We start from the raw sequence: 19,390 nt of genomic DNA on the forward strand, positions 1-19,390 counted from the left end.
GATCCATGAAATGGATATTATCTCGTTTAACCATCACAATGGACAAACATGTCATTTCGACAAAACTTAAAACAATTTTTTTATGACAATTTTTTTCTTTCATGTAATTTTAATCTTATTTTCACCGGTTGCATTTTGGTATACGTGCATGTGCATGATTCTATAACAAAATGCTCAAGTATAAATACAGAATTAAACACTTGTTTTTCATTTTATGTACAAATATAATCTTATTTTTCAAGTGTACAATATACTCTTATTTTTCAATTGTACAATATAGTATTTTTTTTAATCCATGCACAATAATATTTTGTTTTTAATCTTACCTCACTTATTTCTGTATATGTATACCTAATTATATTATTTTAATCATGATAATCAGATAAAGTATTCTTACTTTGTATCCATCTATATACCCACCATATAGGTAGATATCAGTGTGCGCTGTTTTTTTTTCTATTTTTATTTAAATTTTCTTAATCAAATGAAGTTTCTTTGCAAGATATAATTGAGATGACTTTAATGCTGGATATATAAGTGGCAAACGTTTTGTAGCTTAGATAGTTACAATTTTGTTATAAAATAAGAGTGATGTAAGGTTTTGGTATTTGCCAATTACATAAAATATAACTACGTACAGATATAGATATTTTCAGGTGGAGTAAGCTAAAGGTTAGGGGAATATTTATTTTTTTCTGAATTTTGAAAATTAAAGTTTTTACTCTAAATTTTTAACAACTTTACAATTTCGAGTCTAAAATTATACGATTTATTGTCATCTATGTTCCCTGATTTTTTTATTTTTTTTATCTTCAAATGATAAAATATGGTGTAAATTTTTAAAAGTTCAATACTATGGGTATAAATTTGTACAAATAAAAACTGACAGTAATATTTGTAAAGCTGAGATTTTTGGCGTATTATTGATTTATTGTGTGTCCCTCGATAACAAATTTCAAAATTGACAAGCCATGGCGCATATCCAATCAAATACGATAATCATTAATAATAAAAAAATATTTGATGTATCATCCGCAATATTCATGGAATGGGATCGTTCTTAGAACGCACATGCATATGTTTTTTTTTTTGTTTTTTTTTTCCGGGTAGAAATAACTAAAAAGAATTGCATCACTATTCTCTATAAAATCATTAAATTATACATAATTGACAAAATTAACAGAAAGAGACCAAAGTTCCAAATCCAGGTATGAAATTTGTCTTTTCTTTAAGAATAATGATTGAAAATTTACAACTTTGCAATAAATAGAAACTAACACATCATCTGAATGACGTGACAAAATAGTTATTTGGAAAACATCATAACGCCGCCGCAGGGATGTGAAAAATAAAAACTCGAAAAATCATATATCGGATCATTAATTTATTAAATTAATTATATATTTTAAAATAATTTTTTGTCTAATCCGATCACATCAAATTTTATATTTTAGATCACATTTTATATCAGACCAGACCGATTTTAATTTTTTTTATTTTGTAATTATTTAAAACTAATTTTAAGACATTTTGAACTTAATTAATATATTGTTATATTAATATATAATATTCTTATTATTTTATTGTTCTCTAATTAATTATATACAAAAACAAATAAAAAAAATTAATATTAAGAAGGTTGAATACAGTCTTAATCGGATCGGACCGATCTAAAACGGTTTGGTTTAGTTTTTTAAAACGGTCCATCAATCTAAAAATTTCAAATCATTTGAAACGGTGCAGTCCGATTTAGAGACCGATTTTAGATCGGACCAGGCCATGCACTTGCCGATGTATTCATTAAATTTTCGACTCTATATCAATCTTTTACTTAACATTTATTATTTAATTGCACCTTAAAAAAATTATTCTCTGCATGAAATCACTGATCGAGCAGCCATGTAAATGACATATATATTTTATATATAATCATATTACATCAATTTAAAATAATTTTGTAAACTCTCAGACAAATATGAACTCGTATAAAATAATTTCTTAAGGATTATGCTTGACCATTTTATTTTTTTAAGATTTTATTTACGTCACGTAATTTATTCTAAAGTTTATTTGTAGTGAATATTTATATTTTTATATTTATATGTGTTATTATTATCTATCTTATTAATTGAATTATTTTACCACATATTTCTAATTAGAATGATATAAAACATTTTTTGAATATGAAATTTATTCATGTTATAAAATAATTGAATTATAGATTAAAAAAAGTATAAATTGTTATAATTTTTGGGTTATTTTGATGTTAATGAAAGTAATTTAATATTATTATATTCGTACTCTATTATAAAGTTGATGAAAGTAATTCAATCCATTTATAACAGAGTTGAATTATAAATAATCTCACTATGTTTTGTCAAATATATATATATATATATATATATATATATATAATAATAATAATAATCTACGAGAAAGATCAAATAAAATGTGATTTTTACAATTAAACTTTAAGTTTTACCGAGCATTACGTGACTATTTTCTCTTAAATGTTTTGGACTAAAGAGGCAACTTTGGTACAAGTTAAAATTTATATCAATTGTAAATATATCTCAAGATGATCAAGAATTAAAAAAAGGGCGATCTTACTAACGTAGTCAATTTCAAATTTTATATTTAGGATTTAGCCAATATTTGATAAATTTTATAATCTAGCTATTTACTGGAATAAACAGATAGAAAATATCGAAAATAAACTTATGTAGCATAAATCGTAGAAACAAATCACTAGTCAACGTTTCAAAATTTTCGAATTGATAAGTCAACGAAATCAGCTAAATAAATGCATATCTCACGTTTGAAATTTTTAAAATTTAAAAATACAAAATGAGAGTCACGGTTAAATAATAGAAAAAGAAATAAATTAGATATTGCTTAGAATTTGTTGAAATCTTTTGACACAGTGTGAAAGTAGAAGAAATCTTTAATAAAATATTTAAAAATTAACCAAATCCTTACTTCACTCACATGCAATTTAATTAAACGGTTTTATATTACAATCACTCTTATTCATTGTTTCCAGTTCTTCATAGAGTATATTGTTGTTAATCTTGTAGTTGTTGTTCTTTATGTGAGATATGATGTTAAAATTTACGTTTTAGTAGTTTCTGCATATTTGGTTTAAATTGATTTGAAATATGATACAACACTGTGTAATTGTGGTTAATCTGAGTTTATTTTCGTTTGAAATATAATGCAGGTTACGAAAACTATGTGTGGATAACTAACCACTTCAAAAATAACAAAAAATAAACAAAAATTAACCATTGTATTATTAAATTTCCAAAAATCTAAAAAAAAAATACAAACCTCAATTATTATTTTAAATTCAAACTTCGTTGTAAACATATTAAAAATGAAAAACATGAATATACTTAAAAATTTACAGGGTCTCTTTTTATGTCCTCCTTTATCACATTTGCCACATCGCTGATGATACGGATGAATTGTTTCACTAGCGGATCGATACGTCTTATGCTTTGGCCTTCTTGCTTGGGCTTTCTAAATCGAGGGAGATATGACTTCAACTTCTCGTGGCAAGACTATTGAGCATTAATTGGCTCAACTTGTACGCATAAAATTAACAATAATTTTGGTATTACACTCCAAAACAGTTTACACACGATTAAATACACACTTGATCAATCAATGAAAACTATGATCCACACCCAGGATGCTCTATCGAAACAATCTGGGAAACCAAAAAACATTGCAAGCGAATTAGAAACATCTATTCGATGCACTTTTGAAAGTAAACATGATCGTGAACAAAAGAAACCATTATGAATCAATTCTTACCATAGAAAATTTTAGGCATCCCACGTTCAAAGAAATCAATGGACTATTTTGCTAGACCGCTATCAAGGAAAATTTTCTTCCGAGAATACAACGTTCAAAGAAACTAACGTACAAAGAAAACGCGTAAAACAATAGTTCTAATTTACTTAACTTATATATATATATATATATATATATGTATATATCTGATACCTAAAACAAGAAATTTAAAATTCGTATTGCCTACTATAACATAATTAAGGAGATATCAACATTAAAAGATATACACGCGTAAATTAAAATAGAAATTCAATGAAAATCAAATCAAAGATTTAGAATAGCTAGTTAGACTAAAAATTAGGAAATAAAATATTAGGATTTAATCAATATTACGTGTATATATTCTTGACAATTTGGCTGAGTCAAACGTTGACTACATATCAAATGTTGGCTACATGTCAATAACACCCGATTTTTATACAAATGGTAACCATTTAATTTGCTATATGAAATATAAAATCACGTCATCAATTTTTTGCTATATTTGAAACTTAATTGAAACGTTGACTTGATTGTAATTCCAACGTTTTAAAGGATTTAGTCCGAGTAATTTTTCTAAACAAAATATTAAAAAGAAAAAAAAATGTCTTATCTATCTGTTCTGTTTAGTGTGGAAAATTCGGTTAACTTCAATTAACCTTTAACCGATTTTTGTTTCTCACGGTTAATTGTTAACCGAATAAAAAAGTGAACAATTAATTGCAATTAATTGTTTTAACCGAAGTGGGCAATTGTGTGTGTGGCAGCTGTGGCTGTGTGTGTCAGCGTGTGTGGCTGTGTGTGTTAGTGTGTGTGTGGTTGTGTGTGTGGCTGTGTGTGTTAGTGTGTGTGTGGTTGTGTGTGTCAGTGTGTGTTTCAATTAACCTAGGTTAATTGATTTTTATTCGGTTAAAATTAACCGTACGGTTAATTTTAACCGAAAATTCAATTAAAATTAATCGTACGGTTAATTTTAACCGAACAATTTCGATTAAAATTTAAATCAAAATTCTTTTTTTAACCGAAATTTTTTCTTTAGTTCTATTGTGACTTATGAGTATAATATTTGAAAAAAAAAAAAAAAAGACTTGTGAGTATATTTTGTACTACAACATTTACAATTTCTCAAAATAAAAATAAAAACATTTACAAAATAAAAAACAAATAAATATATGACCAAGAAAAGAAAAAGGTAACGGTATAAAGAGAGAGAGAGAGAGAGAGAGAGAGAGAGAGAGAGAGAGAGTACTAGTGGAGGGGAGTAGCGTGTCGCTTTCTCCTTATCCGCGTAATGACCGGCTAATCCGGTATCCAGTTACCGCCTTATTCGCTCATCATCATATTTCATCTCTCTCTCTCAACAATTGACTCAACAAAAACAAACAAAACGCAACTCTGGGCAAAGATTTTCACATCGCTCCCAATTATATCTGCTTTATTTATTTAATATCACTTTCATGGCTTCCCTTCTTCTTCTTCTTCCTCTCCGCTAAAATCTGAACCGAATCGAAAGATGCTTTCTCATTTTGCCCTTCCCTCTCGGATCTATTCACCAATCTGCCACTCTCTCTCCACCAACAGACCTTCTCTCATCGGTGCCAACCACACCTCTGCTCGCTTCTGCTCTCGCTAAATCCCTCTTCTTGTTTTTAGGGTTTTTTTTTAGGAAACACAATCGCACAGATACGATTCATTCTTTCATTTGTTATTTCTCAAACACCCAAAAAAGAAACAAAGAAATCTATTTTTTTTTTCTTCTTTCTTGTTAGATTTAGGGTTTTATTTTTTTATTTTTTTTATATACTTATTCTTTGGGTCCAAGTGCAACAATGGAGCCGAAACCTAGCTTGCTGAAAAATTTCCTCGTCCGATTGCTTCTTTTCGGAGTACTCGTCATCGGAGTCCGATTCGCTTACGTCGTCACCATCGCCGGAGAATCCTGCAACGTCGGCGATTTCTGCTTCTTCTCTCTCCCCGAGAATCTCAACTTCGTGATCTCCGGCGCCGGGACTTCGTCGGCGATCCGGACCGCCGACGAAGGTCCGGCGAAGAGCAAAGACTGGATCAAGGCCGTGAATTTCTACTCGTCCGTGTTCCAGGATCTGATCGCGCACGGCTATCTCTCGCCGGAGTCGAAATCCCTCTGTTTCGAGACCCCGAAGGGACAAGAAGTCCAGGCTCTGAAGGAGATCGGGGTTTTGAACTCCGTCGGCGTCTCGAAGAAGGCGTCGAAGCCTCTGGTCCTCTCCGGCGAGTCTCACCGCGTTCCGTTCCCCTCGAATTCCTTCGATTTCGTGTTCTCCGGCGGAGGAAAGCTCGACGACTCGAAGCGGGCCGCGGATTTCGCGGCGGAGATCGTACGGACTCTGAAGCCCGAAGGATTCGCTGTGGTCCACATCAAAGCCAAAGACACGTACAGTTTCAACTCCTTTCTCTCCGTATTCAATTGCTGTAGTCTATTAACGATCCGCGACATAGACGGATTCGAACCCCTAATCCCTCGCATCCGAGAAATGGTCCTGAAAAAAGAGTGCACCGAGAACCAATACCAATACCAACATCAAAATCCTAGGAAATGCTCGGTCCCGGGTTATAAGCGAGACTTGGTGGCAAAGGCCGAGCCTTTGATCGAGGAAGAGCCGATGAAGCCGTGGCTAACTCTGAAGAGGAACATCCAGAACGTGAAGTACCTTCCTTCCATGGCCGACATAAGCTTCAAGAGGAAATACGTCTATGTCGACGTCGGTGCTCGGAGCTACGGGTCGAGCATCGGAAGCTGGTTCAAGAAACAGTACCCGAAGCAGAACAAGACCTTCGAGGTCTACGCGATCGAAGCCGACAAGACGTTCCACGAAGAGTACAAGCTAAAGAAGGCCGTGACGCTTTTGCCCTTCGCCGCCTGGGTCAGGAACGAGACCCTCGCCTTCGAGATCAACCGGGACCCGCCCGGGGACAAGAAAGTCGTTTCCAAGGGCCGCGGGATGGGTCGGATCCAGCCCGTGAATTCGAGTCCCGGCGGCGAATCTGAGGTGGACAAGATTCCGGGTTTCGATTTCGCGGAGTGGTTGAAGAGCGCGGTGACGGAGAAGGATTTCGTGGTGATGAAGATGGACGTGGAAGGGACCGAGTTCGAGCTGATTCCGAGGCTGATCGAGACCGGAGCGATTTGCCTTGTCGACGAAGTCTTCCTCGAGTGCCACTACAATCGGTGGCAGCGATGTTGCCCCGGGCAGAGGAGCGAGAAGTACGACAAGACTTACGAGCAGTGCTTGGATTTGTTCAATTCCCTTAGGCAAAGCGGAGTTCTTGTTCATCAATGGTGGTAATTTTTCGACTCACACACACACACACACACAAACACATCTCTGTAACTTCTTTTTTCCTTAAATCTTCTTCTTCACCGTAGTGTATTAATGTATCTGTTTACAGAGAACGAAACATATGTCATTTAAATTCCTGTTGTAAGAATTTTACTTAGCTTTCCATTAAAATGTCTTCCTTGAAGAAAAGGAAAGGGAATGAATCAATGCATTAGCTGGGAAGAATTTTTTTTTATCATTTTTTTCCTTTTCTTTTCTTTTTTCATTGGGTATATATAAATAACGACTACTTATTATCACTGTGGTCCTTTTTGTCCCTTTATGGATTGCATGTGCTTGTGACTTTTTTGGCTTACTGGTTTTTTCGTACGCGTGTGTGTGAATCTAAACGGAAAGCTTAGATCAGTCTCTGAGTTCTGAGCTCATGAGTCGTGACTCGGTACTGTTTTTTTTCCTGACAGGCTTTCCATATTGCAGTAATATTTTGGGTAATTGTTTATTCGTATACTGATAATTAGTGTGCGATTCTAAACGGAAAGCTTAGATTAGTCCGAGAACTGAGCTCATGAGTCATGACTCATGACTTTCTTTCCTGACAGGCTTTCCATATTGCACTAATATTTTGGGTACGTTGTTTATTCATGTACTGATGAGATTAGTGTGGAAAGCTTAGGTTAGTCTGAGAACTGAGCTCATGAGTCATGACTTTCTTTTCTGATAGGCTTTCATTTTGGGTAATCTGTTTATGCATGTACTTATGCTTATTTGTGTCTTGGTAATTAAATATGTTGAAATTGCAAAATTAGATGCTTCTAGTCTCGTCTGTGGCTTTTAAAACAGGATTGTTTGATTATCATGTTCGATGCTATGTTGCGTTGATTTTTGAGGCATTCCCATTTGCGAAAAGCTTGAAGTGGGACCGTGAAACAACTCAGATAGTGCACATGGAATCTGTTGGGGTTTCGTAGTTGTAATGTTGTTTTCGGTGACCCTTTACATTTTTTGGAGAAAGCTAATTGTGATTCTATGAAAAGTCACCTAAACGTTTGTTGAATAGAGAGCTTGTGGGGGCTTCAATGTCGCCTTAATTCAGCGATGGACTTCTAATGGTGGGGTTCGAACTCAATGTGGCTTTGAATAAAAAGGAAAGGAAAAAAAAAATAGACGATTCACCAGGTAAATTAAATGATCAAGTAATATCGTATCATTACGGTGCTTTTGTTTTTTAGCACAAATAAATACTTTTTTGATAAATTTTTTTATTAAGCGAGCGGTGATTGAATCCAAGACCTCCACTTGTGGCGTGGAATTACCATTTGTTTTTATTCTGTATTGTTAGCCTTCAAGTAATAATTTGTAGCAATTTTTTTTCCTATAAAAATCAAACATTTTGTTTTATGAAATTTTAACACGTAAGCTATTCTATAACATAATTACAAACACAAGTTAAATTTTCTATTTTCAAAATGAAATTAATAAAATCCTATCATGATCCTAAAAACAGTATATTAAAATGAATTTAAGAATTTTAGCGAGATTTTATTTTAATGATATTTTTAAAGTCATAATCAAGCTATTTAAATTTGTTGTGTTTTACAGTAATTTTGGTGCTAACCTCGCTTAAAGAGATTTTTTATATTATCGTAACTCGTAAAGGACTATGGTTCTCTATTGATTCAAACGTTGTACCTACGAGATAGAGAAAGAGGAAAAAATCGAAGATTTCACATAGTACTTTCGATCGAAAAATTAATATTAATGAGAAAATAAGTCAGATTCTACAGATCAAACTTATGGCACTTAGTGAATGATGGAAAGAAAAAAAAAAGTGAGGGAAAAATATGTAAATAAAAATGAAGTTGAAGTAGAAGAGTCCAGATTTCAAATGGATGAAGACGCGACTGAATTGGTCCAAGTTACTCTTAGGAACGAAGTGGAAGGAGGGAAGAGGTTCTCAAACGAGAGTATCAATCAAATGTCTACAATTTTATGTAATTGTAGTCATACATGTCTTTAATTTCGATAATTATAGACATGTATATCTATAATTTATGTAGTTATAGACATGTATGTCTACAATTTTGATAATTATAGACATACATGTCTACAGATATATGTACCAAATCGTGCCTACATAGTCGGCAGTCACCGAAGACTCCGATTATGTCTAAATATAATATATCAAGTATACCATCAAAGCCGGTTAAACATATATGAAGGCCTTAGGCTAGAATTATAAATTAGGTATGAAAAACCTCATTTTAAGTTAGAAACACATTAGTCCTTATTAAATTTGACTTGAACATAACTAAAATATATGTTATAACAAGAAGACGAAATAGTACTTGGGAGGGATGAGATAATTTTCTTGTTAAAAAAAAATAACTGATGGAAATTTGCCATCTACCACTTCTGACATTTTACAAATGTGTTTTTTTTTTACCTCCCACATTCTTCTATAAGATTTATTTTATTCTTTATTTAATTATGTATTGATAAACAAACAACAAAAAACCGTTTAAAAAAAATTTCTTTAGCCATGAAGGTGATCAAGACTCAAGAGGCTACTCCAACAGTATTTTCACATCCTGATGTGACCGTGTGAGATAATCGTGTTAGGCCAACTCCAACCATAACACTATATTTGGTGTTAAATCAACACAACTTTTGTGTTGATTTAGCACCAAATTTTTTTCCAATTCCAACCACAACACCAAATTTCACACTAAAAATACTATTCACCATTATTATATTATTATAACTATACACCTTTTTATTAACAAATATTTAAATAAATAATTATAGTGTCTTTATTTTTAATTACGTGATTAAATTATTTATTACTTGCTAATGTTTAACAAAAATAAAATTCTGAAAAAAAAATTACATTACTTAAAAAACATATTACATCTAAATAATAAAAAAAAAGATACATTTGAAATACAGATTACTTCATACTAATTATCAGAATTAGTATATTCGTTCCACAAGTGCTCAATTAATGCATTTCGAAGTTCAATATGAGCATCTCTATTCTTGATTTGAAATTATGCTATTGTTTTTAGTTTATTTTGTGTGTTTAATTTGGATTTTGTAACCTATGTTTAAATTTTTAAGTTTTATTGAATTTTATTTTAATGTGTTTTTGTAGTCAAATTATGAGTTTTGGTGTGATATAAATATTAATAAGGGTAAATATAAATATATATATATATATATATATATATGTAAAACTTTTGTTTAATGTGTAATTAAAAAATTAAAAAAAAAAAAAATTTGGCGTGATATACAGTGTCACGCTATATATGGCGTGACACTGTATATCACACTATATATAGCGTCAAACATGCAGTACGGTTGGAGCAATAAATGACACTACTTTTGGTGATATAGTGTTGCATTGGAGTTGGCCTTAGTGGTTTGGGTACAGAGATTGTATATCGACCTTTCGAAGAAATATGTGTGTGATAAAAACAAGCCGAAGTAGTAATTGGGATGAGATAATTTTTTTTATTTTATCAGAAGTGAGATAATTTTTTTAATCCATTAAGCATTTTATTTGTTTTGGATGGAAATTTGCTATCTATCGATATAAGCATGTTAGTTAAAAAAAATACAAACCGTAAATTACAGTCAAAGGTAGCCTTTGTTTTCATTTGATGATTAGAACAGATAATAGTTCAATATATACCCATAAATAAATTAGGAAACTAAGCCACTTAGACTTTCGAAATTGCTGTTTAGCAAACTTTCAGTAAATATTAGGGAAATAACCATAGACTTGACCGTATTTACATATATTTATCTAATTTTTTTGTTGTTGCAACTATGCTTTTTAAATGTGTAAATAACAGCTTATGGTTATTTATCAAAAACTTACTAAAAATTTGTTAAATAACAAAATAGATATGTAAATAAGACTATATATCTAATGGATCCTAAATAAATATATAGTGTATGTGATAGCAACTAATAAACATGCCACAAGAACTATGAACATTTTGTTGAGGTTCGAAATTGATTTTATTACTTAGCGCGGTTTACTAACAGCAGAAAATCCAAGTCCACAAGGAAGTTTTCACGAACAAATTGATCTCAAGAAATTGTGTGGGGCTCTAACAAATTCACGACTCGGTTCGCAAACCATTTCACAAATACAGTAGAAACATTAAAAAAAAATCCGAAACGAAATTTCTACAGCGTAATAAGTAAGCCAAATGAAGAGAGAATTTGACCATCTCTTCGAATAGAGGCATTGACTTCAATTAAATAATCCAATTCAAACTATGAACTTGATTTGTTACAGTTAGAAGTCTGTCTAGAGGGTTATATAGCCATTCTCAATCATCCACCTGAGGCTCCAGTGATTCTCATCGGCTTTGTAAGCCCAATAAGCCCATCCAAAAGTCGCATTTCGAAAGACATCTAGTTGGGCTTTTGCAAATCGTTGATAGTCCTCTTTCGACCCACGGGCCTCAAATTCCGCACACCATTCCCCTACCAAAAAAATAAACAATACTAGCGATTTAGATTTAGCGACAAACTCGTAATTAAAGAGTCCTAATAGGCGAATTTTTCATTTTTTAGGAATATGCAAATTTCCTCCAAATTACTCCTAGTTTTGGCAATTTCCAAAATTATAATTAATAAATATAATTAAATTGGCACCCATGGTCCATAAACACTAACTTTAACAATTTAGTCCCCAAGTTAAATATTTATGATGATGCCCATCCATTGATTATTGTTAATCTTAGGATGGCAACTGACACAAGACATAAAATGTAATTAAATTTAAATGATAATAAAAAGAAATCAAATGACACCTATTAATCACACGTTTTTTTTTAATAATAAAAACATGTGTTTATGGTCGATACAGATTGAATAGAAATTGCTAAAAATAAATACTTTAGACTACTTAAACCAATGTATAGAATTTCATATTTGTTTACGTTCTAATGAGATTGTCGAGATTGAGCAATAAGTTGGTTCCGCGTTTTAAGTTGTTACCTTAGTTATTTCAAACTCCATAACGTAGTTGATTATACAATTCTATATAATTATAAAAAAAACTATATATTAATAAGTCAAAATATCAAGATAATAAGGATATTTAATCTGAAGATCCAAACGTTGTAATGATAAACAATAAAATGAGTAGGAAAATAAAGAAGACGAGTGACCTACCAACAAAAGACAAAGGGCCGTTTGGTTGGTTCATCGCACGAAGATCTGAAGCGCGGCGATTGTAGACGAAATCAATATTTTGTTGTACATTCATTCTACTATATGAGCTCGAAAAAAGATTGTAGTAGTGCACGTCGATAACAACATTGCTCATGTTACTTGCAAACCCTAAAAGTTCCTTTGGATCCGCAGGACCTAATCGATTCGAAAAGATCACATAAGCGCTCTTTGTGTGCTTTCGCACCGTATCATAGCCCATTTGGTAGTATCTCTTTAGGGTGTCTAGAGAAACCCCTGGTGCCATGGGCTCATTGATCAACTCTATCGCACCAAGGCTCGAATGGTTCGCGTATCTACTCGAACAATAAAACTATTACGTATCACAAGAATAATATTTTTTTTAATGATAAGAATAAGAATAAGAACAACAACAAAAACCTTGATGCAAGAAAATCTATGACCGCTATGGTGTCTTGTATAGTAGATTCGGATCCCCATTCTTGGTAACCATCTCTAGTTCCGCTATGAACATCTCCGTTTTGTGAACCTTGTACTCCGTGTAGATCAACTATCACCTTCAATCCATTGTTTCTACAACACGTATTTACAACGGGCACATTTTTTCATTATGTGACGACGACACAAAAATCATGTATGTTTTTAATCGATTGACGGTTCTTTAAAACCAAAATAGTGATCTAGTTATTATCTTTTCAACGGAATTATTGACCAAGATTACATCTTATATATACATAACGAGCTTAGAGATAATTAGACATGATAGAATTACACATGGAGCGCTCTATGATTGAACTCATGCCCTCACAAAAGGAGGAGTCAGATGTATCATTATTAGTTATTACCGGACCAAGTTAAGGGCCATAAAATAATAATTGAGAGATTAATTATTTTTTGGGGGAAAATCAACTATAAGAAGCTGGGGGTTTATTTGTACTTACTTTGCCCATTGGAAAGCATTGTCCAATGCTTGCAAGGATCCTCTAACAAAGGGCTTTGGTGGATCTGGATCGTGAACTATCCACCATCCGATCGGAATCCTCACGGCGTCTAGGCCATTGGATGACATGAATTTGAAGTCATCTTCCGTGATATATGTTTCTCTATGATTCTGCGCACCTCATACTCGATGTTGAATTCAAGCTCAAGAAATAAAAATGGTCATGTGAAACTATGTATAAAAGAAATCTTGCCTGTAACACTTGAGTAGCTCTATCCGGGTCATACCCGTTTGAGATTTGGTATTCGCCTTGGATGCCGGACAAAATTGTCATATCAAAATTTGATGGATCGTTGTCGTCCCAACTCGTCCCTACATAGTCGGCAGTCACTGATGACTCCGATTTTGCCTACATATAATGTACTAAATATATCACCAAAGCCGGTCCAACGCATATCGGGGACTTCGACAAGAACTAAAAATTAAGTATTATAAACCTCTTTTAAGTTTAAAAAAAAAAAAATTCATTCCTTAGAAAAACTTTTAAAAAAAAAATATTGCTAAAAAGGATCTAAATTTTAAAATATTCATATCAATTTTTCTTTTCCATCCATTTCTAATTCATTGCAGCAAATAATAATAATTGTAGGAAAATACCTGAAGAAATAAACCGTTGGATGCTCTTATACGAATTCGATTTGGGTTGCTCTCGTTCCTAATAATGTGAAACGTTTCGGGGTCGCTCGGTTTGTCTGAAACCGCTACTATTGTGTTTTCTTGACTTTGATTCTCCAATCCTAAGAAATTCTTGTTGAACACCCTAAAATTGAAGGATGTCTCATTGATCCTCCAAAGCTGCACTTGGAAAAAAAAAATACATTGATTAGTTGCATTAAACCAAAACAATGGGACATTGTATATGGAATTTCAGGTTAAAAATAAATTGGAACCATAACTTACTCGAAATGTTTCCCAACCAGAGGCGGAGGAGCTATTCGAACCAACGATAGTACCGCCTCCGTTCTCAGCAGAAATATACTTTTGTAGCTTTGTTGATTTAAGTTGAAGTTGAGTTCCGTCCTACAAAAGGTTTTGAATATATATAGTCATAATAGTAGTCATAAACTAATTTGAGCTCATATTAAATGAGATAGAAAGGAATAAATAGGGGGCGATATACCAATAAATCATGGTTGGGTATATCACTAAATAGAGAAGGTTTCATCCATCCCTCTATGACAAGCCAATTCCCTAAACTCACTGCCTTAAGTGGTAATTGAATTGAATTTTGGGCAAAAGAAATAGAGGAAATACAAGATAGAAAATGAAAGAATATAAGAAGGTTGAAGTGAATATAGTTTGCCATTTTTTCTTCTTCTTCTTCTTCTTCTTCTTCTATTCAGAGACAATTTATGTGAAGCATGAAATGAACTCTTCTGGATTACGTGTGCGTATATATATGGAATGACAAAACTATAAAATAAGCCATACGTTACGAATGTTATTCACTCACTTCTCGTGACTCATCTTGATCATTGACCTAATTATCTCCAGTCTATGCCAACATTAGGCAACCGGTTTTTTAGCAATTACTTTTGAATATTAACGCATGACTCTATCGTACCAACATCCAAGTTCTAATATAAAAACAAATAAATGTAAATGTAATTAAATAATTACTTAATTACAACATGTGTCGTAAACTATTATTTGTAAATTATTATTTCACAATATTCACTTTTTATTCTTCCTCTTCGATTTCATAATTAGTTACTAGCTACATCCGATGTTAAATTTTTAGCAAAGAGAAAGAGCAACATACCAAATTAACGTAATTATATAAGTTTTTTAAAATATAGTGCAGTAAAAATAAATATAAGTTTACCACTATTATATATACACAGCAATTTTTTTTAATATCATATTTTTTTAACTAATTCTTATATATAAATTTTTGTGTATATATCTTTAAGCAAAATACTTTTTTTTTCTTAATTAATCGAAGGTGTGTAACTTGAGCTAAGTCAGCTACATCACAACAACACAAATCGAGAAAATATTAAAATAAAAGTAGGTATATTATGGCAAGGATTAGGTTAATCATGCACGGTATTATCCTGTAACTCTTCAGAAGATTGTTTTTAGTGGACTTTTTTCGGTTTGACACGATCCTCCAAGTCAACATTCTATTTCTACGTTAATTGGTATCGTTTGTTGACGTTAATGGTCATCTGTTTGTAAATGTATATGTTTGTGTGTTTGTCTGTGTGTAAATGTACATATATACACGTGTTCATATATATATATATATATATACTATATATATATATATATATGAACACGTAATATGTACATTTACACATATATATATATATATATGTACATTTACACGTAATATGTATATATATATATGTGTGTGTGTAAATGTACATATTACGTGTTCATATATATATATATATATATATATATATATAGAGAGAGAGAGAGAGAGAGAGAGAGAGAGAGAGAGAGAGAGAGAGAGTTTTATTTATTTTGAATTTTACAAGTTTAATCAAATTACGTGACCAAACATGAAAGGACTAAATTTGATAATAAAAAATAATAAAAATTATAGGGTAAAAATAGCTGCCATATTGCAGGGTAAAAGGGTCATTATCTTATACCGAAGCTAAAAATAATTAGTTGATTGTACGCATAAACTAAAAAAATAGGTCAAAAGTCATAACACATACTTAACTAATAAATCGAACTTCTGATAAATAAATAAATAATAATTACATGGACTATCCAACCTCAAACGTTGAGATTGCATATTAACCAACGTTTAAAACTGTTTAGAGAAATAGCCAAATTCGTTGTGTGGTGTTTCAGCCAATATGTGAGGGTCGAAAATAACCTTACTGAGATTGTTGCGTTTAAATTTGGAAATATACCAAAAGAACAAGTCAACTGTGATGAAATAATTGATTGATTTTCTGGATTAATATCAGCAGATTTCTTCTCAATTACACCTCAAATTTCCAAGATTGCATGATATTAAAAAAAAAATTCAGCGCTTAAACCATCTAAAACGGGAATTGTGGAAGCCAATCTACATTCATTTTTTTTCCAGACTTGTAAATTTACATAAAACCACAAAAATTAATATACACTAATCAACAAAAACTCAAATGAACATATATCAACATAAATCAACACAAATCAACAGATTCCATGATACGTATCTAGTATGTAGGGTTATTGATTAAGGAAATTAAGGGTTTTTAATTACAAAATTAGAGTTTTAAGTTGTGCAACTAGGTTTTTAAATTATGCCTTTTTATTATTCCGAATTTAGATAATTAATTAAGGTTTTATTTATGTAACTAGGTTTATGGTTTTAAACCCGGCCCATTAGGTTGTAAACCTAGGTCTAATTAAGAGATCCTAAGTTAATGAAAAACGCAGTCAATAATCAATCACCAAAAGTTTAGTCTCTCCCAAAGAGGGGAGACAAAGCTCGGTGAAAGATTGGCAAAGCTCCTCATCGAGATCGAATCCCGGGCTGTATCAATTTTGGTATCAGAGCCAAGTCTCGAGAAGGGGGCAACAATTGAGGATTTTATGGCAGAAATAAAGAAAATATTGGCGGAACGAGCCGCGTCCATCACGGCAATCGCAGCATCTCAAACGGCGGCTCAGGCGGCTGCTAATTAAAAATTCCATTTGGCGCTGCAGGAGGAGATCAGAGGGTATCATGCTCAATTGGACGAACTTTGCATCGGAGCAACGGGATCACAACGGGGCGGCGCTGGGAGAAGGAAGATTGCGGGCTCGCGGGAGAAATCAAATCATGATGAGGAGATTGAGCCCAGAGGATGCAGCAGCAGTCACGATGATCGCGAACCAGGTAGAAGCAGTGGGGATCGCTCCGACGGCGGCACACACAAGCTCAATGGCGCAGATCACCTTGACAACGGGCGAAACTACGGTACAGGCAGAGAGCGACCAACAGGATTCCGAGGAGGATCAATCGCGAAAAGTTCCAAGTGTACGTTGAAGGCTCGTATGGTGGGAGAACGGGCCACGGCAGAAACGCCGGAGCAGGAGGCAGTAGGTGGGATGCGAGGAATTGGGAAAAAGGCTATGAGAGACCTCGCAACAACAATGACAAACGGTACGACGATGCCGTCAAGGATCGCGCACAGGGTGGACTCGGGGAAAGGCGCGGTAACCACGGCCAGAGCGAGTTCAAACCTGATCGCCTAGATTTTTCCACCTACGACGGGCTCGGTGATCCCACCGAAGGGCTACAAAAGCCGATTTTTTTTATGTACAGAGTTTAGCCGCATACCGTATTTTCCATCAAACAAGCTTTATCCTCACCGAGCTTGCTGCGAGAATTAAAGCTTCGCCAACAAAGAGAAACACCATTGAAGGGAGTAGGTCGGAAAGACAGTGGTGGTGATTGGATAATGCACAAGTGGTTCTGCAATCTTCGACGAATGATCAACCAACGTTTGAATTGAGATCCCAGCACAACGGAATAAGAGTCCACAAGCTACTCGTCAAGGCGGCGTTCCGAAGTTGAGCGTGAGGATAAGCTCAAAGAGGAGGAGGGGAGTAATGATACGTATCTAGTATGTAGGGTTATTGATTAAGGAAATTATGTATCTAGGAGTAATGAGTTTTTAATTACGAAATTAGAGTTTTAAGTTTGTGCAACTAGGCTTTTAAATTCTGCTTTTTTATTATTCCGAATTTAGATAATTAATTAAGGTTTTATTTATGTAATTAGGTTTATGGTTTTGAGCCCGACCCATCAAGTTGTCTATTTAAGAGACCTTAAATTAATGAAAAACGCAATCAATAATCAATTTTGTTTTCTTGTTTCTTTGTTGTTCTAAAAAAAAAAAAGTGGTGGGTTTCTCCCTTTAAAAAAAGAAAAGAAAAACCCTAGTATCGTCAATCATCGCCGCCCCCTGGGCTCCGGCCTGGGGGTAGGAAGGTTGTTCGCGAGGAGAGCAACGGCTTCGGTAGCTTCTTTTGCATTGACGTGCGCAGCTCTAGGCGGCGTTTTTTCCTTCGTCCTTGCCTCGGTTCGTCTCTCCGTCACTCTGACACACCGGCGTTTCCTGGTGTTCGGCCGTGGCGAAGATTTGGGAGACGCTTGGGCTGGAGAAACAGGGACCGTGCTCAGATCTCTGATCTGAGAACGGATTAGCTCTTACTACGAGCGCCACTCTCTCTGTTTTGAGGCTCCAGTGGTTTTTGGAGGCTTTCTCTGTTTTTCTCTCCGACTGGAGTGATACAGACGAGTATTCGGTGAGACTTCGAGCTATGGATGGGAGGGACGTGGCTGAAGAGATTTTCGGGCGAAGAAGTGGTCGGATCTGCCGGTTTGGTTTTGCTCTGTTATTTGTTTTGTGTTTTAATTTAGATATGCTTTATTTTTTTTTATGCTAGTTAGTCCCTGTTTAGTTATCTTAAGTTTGTGAAGTTTGGTTTCGGTGGTGTGGTAGTTCACCATTTTTGGTGGGTATGAGTTCTGTGGATGCTTCTGTCCCTTAAAAAAAACAAAAAAAAATGGAGGAGAGATTAGTATAGTTAAGCATCATGGCAGGTTGTGGAGTTCCTCGAACTGTCGAGGGTGACTTAGGTTCGAGCTTTTGACTATTATTGTCAGTCTCTCTTGCTCGAACTCGGAATTGCAGAAGACATCTGTTGAAGGGGCCCGAGTGAGTTCTTCGTGACGGGATTAGCATTTTACGCTAGTATAGACGTTTGTCTCCTTTATTTGCTTTGTCAATCTTTTGTTTTTCATTTTCTTTGCAGGACATTATGTGTTTGATCGAGGTTCTGGCCTCTGTCCAGATAATTATATGGCTGTTGTCGGTTCTACATTTTTAATGAGAATTTCCGTTAAAAAAATAAAAAATAAAATACGATGATAAATGTTGAAGCCATATCGACACGACGGCCCAATTTTGTTTTTAGAGATTGCCAAAACATTAACTTCTTATTTATAACATTTCTTTTCCCAAGTTTTCCCTACTTTTTTTCATGTGGGACTTTTTCGAAGTGATGTTTGGTTTTAGTTGTATTG

At 33.7% G+C, this 19,390-nt stretch overlaps 2 protein-coding genes across 2 annotated transcripts; one reads left to right on the forward strand and one right to left on the reverse strand.

The window, feature by feature from the left end:
• The first annotated feature begins 5,203 nt into the window (after positions 1 to 5,203).
• On the forward strand, positions 5,204 to 7,395 carry LOC149405561 (methyltransferase). Its single transcript, XM_089607295.1, has one exon. The coding sequence runs from the start codon at positions 5,667 to 5,669 to the stop codon at positions 7,161 to 7,163; it is 1,497 nt and encodes a 498-aa protein (XP_089463421.1). The 5' UTR covers positions 5,204 to 5,666; the 3' UTR covers positions 7,164 to 7,395.
• Positions 7,396 to 11,475: 4,080 nt separating this feature from the next.
• Positions 11,476 to 14,671, reverse strand: LOC149405562 (putative glucan 1,3-beta-glucosidase A). Its single transcript, XM_089607845.1, has 8 exons — positions 14,486 to 14,671; positions 14,266 to 14,385; positions 13,963 to 14,160; positions 13,559 to 13,714; positions 13,307 to 13,476; positions 12,786 to 12,938; positions 12,348 to 12,700; positions 11,476 to 11,654 (listed from the first exon to the last, which is right to left on the reverse strand). Exons 1-8 carry the CDS (start codon positions 14,669 to 14,671, stop codon positions 11,476 to 11,478), a joined length of 1,515 nt encoding a protein of 504 aa, XP_089463971.1.
• Positions 14,672 to 19,390: the final 4,719 nt, after the last annotated feature.

This window comes from Urtica dioica, chromosome 2, assembly GCF_054948205.1.
Source record: "Urtica dioica subsp. dioica isolate 48M chromosome 2, U.dioica_male_clone48M_v1_H2, whole genome shotgun sequence".
NCBI lineage: Eukaryota > Viridiplantae > Streptophyta > Magnoliopsida > Rosales > Urticaceae > Urtica > Urtica dioica.